The sequence below is a fragment of the Puccinia triticina genome, chromosome 17A (genome assembly GCF_026914185.1).
Source record: "Puccinia triticina chromosome 17A, complete sequence".
NCBI classification, from domain to species: domain Eukaryota; kingdom Fungi; phylum Basidiomycota; class Pucciniomycetes; order Pucciniales; family Pucciniaceae; genus Puccinia; species Puccinia triticina.
In genome coordinates, this window is record NC_070574.1 from 550,153 (window position 1) to 558,256 (window position 8,104).

General features: G+C 46.8%; 1 protein-coding gene across 1 annotated transcript; it reads right to left on the reverse strand.

The window, feature by feature from the left end:
* Positions 1 to 1,776: 1,776 nt before the first annotated feature.
* PtA15_17A42 (uncharacterized protein) lies at positions 1,777 to 7,713 on the reverse strand (the record flags this gene model as incomplete). The annotated part of the gene is made up of 13 exons (XM_053164544.1): positions 1,777 to 2,327; positions 2,391 to 2,739; positions 2,836 to 3,500; positions 3,557 to 3,632; positions 3,718 to 3,828; positions 3,898 to 4,112; positions 4,183 to 4,603; positions 4,672 to 4,921; positions 5,010 to 5,324; positions 5,396 to 5,510; positions 5,591 to 7,428; positions 7,494 to 7,635; positions 7,704 to 7,713. 13 exons carry the CDS (start codon positions 7,711 to 7,713, stop codon positions 1,777 to 1,779), a joined length of 5,058 nt encoding a protein of 1,685 aa, XP_053028116.1.
* Between the last annotated feature and the right edge of the window lie 391 nt (positions 7,714 to 8,104).

The following is an 8,104-nucleotide window of genomic DNA, read 5'->3' on the forward strand; positions in this document are numbered from 1 at the left end:
CTCTACTGCTGATGACACAACTACTTCCTCATCATCGAAAATGTACTTTTCGGGGTCGGATTGAGCGCAGTCTTATAAACAGCGACAGACGGCGACCGTTGTCGCGCCCAGCCGACAATACTCATGATCAGGTAGAGACAGTGCTCGCTGGGGCATTGTTTTCTCCGCATGTTATGGAACGTGGTGTTTTTGCGAGATTTGATGCTTTTCTCCCCAGGTCAGGGTTATGCCTGCATGATATGGATCTCAATGTTTAATCTTTTTCGACTGCGAGGGTACATCTAAGAGGGCTGTGAGTCTAACTTACCAACTCCCTAATCAGAGGGACTTTCCCTAATCAGAGGGACTTGGTCAAGTCAGACTATGAGTTCCTGCCAATACAAAAAAAATCTTTGGCAGATTTGGTAGCTGGTATGTACGGTAAGCTGAATCAAGGTGAATCTTACCACGCCTGAATGAGATTCCGGCTAGTCAGTGCTTGTCAGCGCAATGTTTTATCCGTATATTCGCATCTCAATATTTTTGCGATAGTCCTTAAAGTTGTTTGACTTGCGTGACACCGGGTCTGGCCCGAGCAATTAGAAAGAGACTACAGTACCGGTAGTTCTCGCTGGGGCATCGTCACAGCTCCCAATATTTTTACGAGGTTGTGTGTGATCCACATGTGGCTCTGAACGGTGAGTGACGGATAGATAAAATGGATGAGGCCACATCACCGGACAAGTTCTCCCTGACAGATGTAGCGACTGGTACGAATCCGATAAGCTGATTAATGGGGGTTAGAACGATGTACCTGCACGAGACGCTCACCAGCACCAGCTGTACTCGCTGAGGCAGCGTTTTCTGCACACAATTGTACACATTAATATGTTTACGAGGCTCCACGTAGCCCTTGTTTGACTGGTGGATCATCCGATCTGGACCGAACGGTGAGACTCAAGTGCCATTTGGCAGTATGCAGTGCTCGCTGGGCTTTTCTCCGTTTACCATTGTATCTGTATCTCTCAATATGTAGTCTTCATCCAACTCTGAGGATACCCCAAATGGCTATGAGACTGTGTGAGCATGCCGTTATCGTTCTTGCTCCAGCAAGTTTGGCAGTTGGTACAAGCTGAGGAGAGGTGAAGTTAACTTTGGGGTAACGACGCGTCTGGACGAGTTTCTGGGGAAACTCCGGCCGATTGTACTCTGTGAAGAACTCCGAGCAAGGATCATGAACCTTAATTGTCAAAGCTCTGAGCAAGGAGTCAGGACCCGGTACCCCAGGCCAAAAAGAAACGCCAGTTAGGTGTGATGGATGATGCCGGTGAAGGCGAGGTTAGTGAACAAGGGAAATGTCGCCAGTTACGTCATCATGATTCGCGGTGTGTGGGCAAGAGTGATTTGAAGAGATCATGGGAGGCTGTGGTGTGTCTGGTGGCTGTGTAGTTAGTCATGGGCGAGCCGCTTGTTGACCGTTCTTCCTTTTTCTCATCCGGTCATCAACTTTTTGTCAGCTGACTTCTTGGCTTCAATTCAAGCTGCTAAGCCTTCTGATTGGCCGCGAGGCTCCCCATGCACGACGCGCGAGCCTCCTCTACGCGAGACAGGCCTGTCTTGGGGTTGAAAAGATTGGGATACATGAGGCGTTTATGGCCCGAAGTTGACTGACCATCGTCCGTGGCTCTGATTCCTTTCCTCGTGTCTCTCCCCGAACAAAACAAATAACAGGAGACTTACGATTGAAGTCGATGAATTAAAACGGCCTGATTGATGAATTGCAAAGAAAAGGAGAATCTAACAATGGGATGTTACGAAGTCATGGATAAAGTTAAAGCGACTATCCAGATCATCAGTTTGAGAGTGGATCAAAGATGTATTATGGGGGAATGATGGGTCATCAAGCATGACGGACATCAGAGAGTGCTGATATTTCGTTGGAAAACTTTTGAAAATCTTGATCAAGTTGTACAATCTGAGAACCAAGCTGAACCAGGCTTTATAAGAGATCACATTGAATTCATCGTCCTCTCGCTCATTTGAGTTTTGGTCGGTATTAAGAACATTTTTGAATAAAGTTTCCGCAAAGATGTCATCGCTTTTGGTAAGATTGTTGAAGGATTTGGGAATCAGGACTGTTAACAAGTTCTGGAATGTTTTGAGTTCTTGACTGAGGTCGAGATCTTCAAAATCGGCACTGATCGTCCGGTCGTCTTCTTTGGCCATTTCTTCGTTTCGCTTCAAGCTGATCCTCTGGACGAGATCGAACTCCAAGAAATCATCTTTGTACAAGTTCAATCTTTCGGTGATGAAGAGGTCATCCGAAGGTTTGAACAACTGGTCCAGATCTGAGAAATAAAATCCATGATCAAAAAGGAGAGAAGGAGAAGAGTACGAAAAATGAGACCGACCTGCTTGAAAATCATATATGTTCAACAGTTTCTTGAAACCGAAAAATGGATTTAACCCGACTGAAAGCTCAATCAATTTTTCCAAGATGAGATTAGGTACTAATTCGAGCTGGAACTCGCGTCCATCTTCTTCTTTGGCGGGTCGATAATCAGAACTTGAGCAGAGGAATTTGGTCCGATCCAAGCTCTTGATCAATGCACACCTGATCTCATCATCATCGTCTTGGATCAAAGTTATCAACAATGCCAAGATCCTTAGTTTGATCTTCATCGACAAAACTCCATCGCTTTTGAAAAGCTTGAAGAATGCTGACACTCCCTCAACCGCAGCTAACCTGGTTGCCGTACTCTGAATGAATAAATAGAATATTTATGAAACCTTCCAATCAACATCCGAGAAAGGGGAGGAAGTCTACTCTGAGGGCCAAGAGTCTGAAAGACCAACCTGATCCTCCCGAGCAGCCTGTTGAATTTTATCCAAAATCTTATCGGCCCAACCATGAACGGAGACGTTCTCGAAATCAGAGCGCCGGTCGGCGAGCGAATTGGCAAAGAAGCAGGCCGAAAGGACGAGAAGAGTATCGCGCATAGGGATAGCCAGACTTGAGTCATGTTCTTTGAGTAGCTCATCTAGTGGCCATGTGGTCGTTTTCAAGTCCGATGCGATCGTAAGTAGCTTCAAGGCGGGCAGTCTGACCGAGATCGAATAAGTGGGCTGACGACCTATTCGAAAGATAGTTTCAATGATCTCTGGATCATTGAAGATTCTCCGGTTCCCAGCCTTTTCCAGAAACTTGAAGACCGTCAAGCGTGTCGAGGTGGATCCCACCCTCATAAGTTCTAGCACAGTGTCTCGATCGTGATTTCGTGCAAGGACATTGCGAGTCGCTTGAGTCTCGTAAGAGTTCAACGCAGGCGCTCTGATCCTGCACAGCTCTTGGATTTTATCCATCGTCATGCGAGAGGAAAAAGTATGATCGAGATCATGTACTTTGATCCCGAATCTACTTTCTAAGCTTTCTAAGCTTTCCAAAAACGAGGATTGAGAAACCAGAGGAATCGCCGCAGAATGAAGAAGTTTCATCGCTGATCTGCTAATGCTGTCTTGAACTAATCTCAAATAATTAACCTTCGGTTGACAAAACATCGCCAAGGGAGTCACTCACTCTTTGATTTTTCATCCTCCAATAATGCGTTTGGTAGTTGGACCAATCGGTTGATAAGGAGTAAAAGACCATGTACCTGTTTCGTTTGGATTTTTACAACTTTAAAATAAGCAAGCCATAGAGGTTAAACCGCATCCATCATCAAGACTGGTTACACATACCTCATTATGACAGCGTGATTTGGTAGCTTCATTCAGAAGATCGCAGATCAAACCGGGGACTTGGGAGCAGGGTATGAGCCCCGTCATAGCATCTGCGCCGATTGACCTAACCTAAGGAGCAAACATTACCATAGATGTTAAAAGTGATTCTAGGGACAGCATGTAAGATGATTGTCTGACCTTAGAAACCTTGCTTTGCAAACATTTACGAACAAGCGGAATGAACTCGTTGGCAGCCGCACAATTGTCTGGATTTTGCAAGAGGGCCAGGAGAGTGAGGACCGCAAATGACCCGTGAGAGTGGCTGGTGGATACTAGGTGTATACCAACGGCCATGGAGCGCCTTAATTCTTTCAATAAGATCGAAGGCATAGTGGGCAACCTTCTGGAGAAGTCTGATGATGCCAAGCAGATCTTGAGCCAATCAGTCAGATCCATTTTCCAACAAGGTTTTTGGAAACGTACCTGATAAAGATTCTCTTTTACACAGATTGATATAGGAACGATCCAAAGTAAGCGATCGTGTACCGAAGACACGATTGGTCAAGCCAGAGAATAAGATCAGTGCGCCGTTCCGGACCTTCCAATCCGGAGAGACAAAGCTTTTGATAGCGAGATCGTAGCTCCTTTCGATGAACACTGAGGTGAACTGAGAGCAGACTTTGCCATCCGTGAGTAGGATTTTGAGAGTGTTCAGAACATGGACTTGGACGTCAGAGGAGATCTGTTGGTTCTCGCCAAGACTTAAAATGCTGCTCAGAGCGTCTCTCAACTTGTTCGGATTAGAGCTTGATAACGCTTGGCATGCTGATAGAATGCAATAAGGCAACCCCGCACTGCGACGTGTTGTAGAAATCTTTCGGCTGGTGATCGCAGAAATGTGGGCCTGCGTATGCGTCCGTCCTCGAAGTCAGCTCCATTCAGCTTTCTGTTGTTTGGTTGGTTGAGACGCACCTGAAGCCATAAAGTCGGAAGCTGGGAGGATGTCGATTGCTTTGGCAGGGCACATAGCGCTTCACACAATGAGCTGTATGATGCGTGTATTGCACCAAAGGCGCCCCGATGCCTGATCTCTAGTAGCCATTGCTCAAATAACTCTCCGATCTCCCCTAAATCCTGGTAACTGAGAACTCTACCATGGTTATCACCAAGACTGTGCTCTTCGGCAATGAGCGACAGCTTCACAGTTTGCATCAACAGCCCACTGGGGGAAAGAATACATAGACACACGAAGTGCGCCACTTCAACGAAAGTCAAGGTTTAAGGAGATTGTCAAGTATTGCGGCTCTCACCTGGCTTCCTTCATGCTCCTCCAACAAGCACTAAGGATCGTTTTGTGTCTAGTTCCGAGGTTTCTGTCGGGAAGACCAGTGTCGTCTTGCAATAATTCGCCATCGTCTTCGGTGGAAATGAAGTCGAAGGCGCGAGCCTCTTCGTGATCAGGCACCACATCACTTCGCTGATCATTGCTTGAATGGCATAACACGATCGCGCTCAATATCCAGACTCGATGGATTAGCTTCCTTGTCCGTGTCATGATCGCCATCAAGTCGTTTGACGCCACCAATGAAGCAACCATGTCCTTCGAGAGACTTTTGAAGAGCTCGCTGCAATCAACAGTAAAAACAAAGTCAGGCTCCCGAACAATTTCATTAAGGTGACGGAAAAGCGGAAATACCTGATCAGCATGATTGAGCCTGCCGTAGGTCGCTCTTCACTCGCTTTTCCAAGATTTGTCTCAAATTCGAGTACTCTATCTTCCAAGTCATCAAGCCTGCCAAGCAAAAAGATAGCTTGACGAACGAAGTGAAGAGAGAAAAACAACATCAGTACATGCGTCTGACGAGATCAGCCGAGCCAAAGGAAAACAAACCAAGTGGGTTTGTGGTTGTGGTAGCCTTCTGATCGCTATTCCGTGGTAGCAACAGTGGAGAGACCTCCTGATTTCTGACGATGGCTTTCTCCAAGATGAGACGAAACAAGAGGGTGGCCGTACAGTTCTCACTCTCTCTCCGGGAATTCAAACATTGAAGAGCGTACGACAAAACGCGCTTCATCAATTGCGAGCCTTCCTCAAACCGAGAATCGAGAGCAGAATAGTTTTGGAGAAGGGCAAATGAAGCCTCCCTGACGTCGACGTAAGTACTAGTTAATGCCAGGATGAGCTTGTGAATGAGTGATTGGTCCATGACTGTGATTTTAAATGGATAGCTGGATTGCTTAGGAACTTCCGGGTTACTCAGTGATGATTTGATGGGAAGATAGAACGGATCCACTGCTGTGTTGAGCAGGACTTGAAGATAGGTTAAAGAGGCCATTTGACAACGATACGGCGAAGAGATCGTTAAATTGGTCCGACATAACGTCAAGAATTTCAGGATGAAGGTTTTTACCGCCTCAAGGTAAGTCTCAGCTTCGTCAATCATGTTCTGCAGTCGAACGGCTTCCAGATTATTCACAGAAGTTTTCGCAGTATCACTTTGGTTCAAATTTGATCTTTTATTGATCAATTCTGCCAGTTTCTTGTTTGAAGAATTTGAAGAGTCTCTCAGTCTATTAAACAGGACGTTCAAGTTACTGAAGATGTTTTGCTTCAATTCAGCTTCAACTTCACCAAAATTCCGGGCGAAGAACTGGAGGGCCAAATCTAAATGTGGCAGAGGTATACGCGAGGCAGGAGCGGCAGTTTGGCAGATGATGGCTAATGCGGAGGATCGGAGTGATACGGCGGGATGAGATAACGAGACTTCCAGGAGAGCATTAGGGAGCCATGGTTCGGCCTGATTCCGGTCTTTCTGAGAAGGTTTGACTCCAGCACAGCTCTGGCGAGGATTGAGACGGGCGAGGGCGAGGATGGCTGAAAGATGATCGAACGGGCTATCTGTGATGCTGAGTTGACCAAACCGCGGGCCAGTCATCGAGGAGAGCCTCTCTGCTAGTTCCGTGAAGCATGCTGGCCGGCTTTTGAATAAAGGTAACAGATAATATTGGCATAGGTATTGGCGTTTACGCTCCTCGGACGAAAACAGGATCGAGAAGACGGTCGAGATCCAATCTGAAGGACACTGATCGGCGGGCTTGGACGACGTTCTGGAACCCCATCCTTCAACTTTTGTCGTCCAATGTACAGCTAATTGACCAATGACCGATGCTAACTTATCATCGCCGATCGAATTTAGAATGATACCGAGAAATTCTGCGGGGTCAGAGGCATATAACCGGAATGCCTGGAGTGCATCCTCCAACGATAGGTGAGGTAAAAGGTAAGACAAGATTGACAATGATCGTTTTTCGAGCAGGATTGATTGTTTGACGGCCTCCAAGAGGAACTGGACAGATGAAGACTGCGGAAAGTTGATACGCGAGTGATTCATGTATTCGAACAAGTTTTTGAGGGCATTCTTGATCTTGTAGGATATCGTTGGAGAGGGTGCGTTCCAATGGGCCCAGATTGCTTGGCTGATTTGCCTTAGGCTGTCAGCCGAGAGCGCGCTAGGGCTGGGATTGGAAGGATGTTCTGCTAAGTTCCGCTTGGTGGATTTCAACTTTCGAAAGACCAGATTGATGACCTCGAGCGCCAACGCGACTTCTTCGTTCCTGTCTGCAGTTAGAGCCAATCCATCGTCTCTGACGTGGGTTTCTTCGGCGAACTGTTCCTCTTCTTCAAGGAGGACTGCAAGGGCGGGAGAAGTTAGCTGAGCCGGATCATGACTAACATTTTCTTGGGTGAGTAAGTTATGGGCGCTGATGCTGCATTATCTGATGGATTTGCTTACGTTCTCTCAGGAATACTCAGCTGGCTTTCTTCTTTCTTACTGCAGTCACCAGGACGGGTGTTACTTGTAGGCTGAGGTTGAGTCAATTGCGCCTTTGATTGCTCCAGGACCGTGATCTGCGGCCTGGTCTTGCGGATCATCTCTGTAGAAAGAAGATTTCATTGATGTTAGCTTTCAGCGGGCCTATCATTGGAAAACAAGTGTACTAACCATCCATCATCGGCGTTTGCTTGGGATGTTTGTCGGCACATTCTTGGTCTCGAAGCACCACTGGCGGAAGGATGCAGGTTGCATATTCATTTTGCAGATGCGCAGCAGGCGAAGATCATCACTCACATCAAGTCAAGATAATCAGGGCCCAGGAGAAAAGATAACAGAGTGGTACATCGGCTCCCTGATGCTTTGGTTAGCTCAAACATCTCTCTCTGTGGGCGCATCTCACCTTCTATAAACTATCGAAGTGTGTATAGAAAGAGATACCGAAATCTGGCAATAATCGGAATAGGAACCAAACAGGCGTTGGTGAAATAGTCCCTGTCATCCTCTAGTGGTCGGGACACCAGGTTTTGAACTTTGTCTCTTCGCCATGACCTCCTGGTAACCTGGGTTCG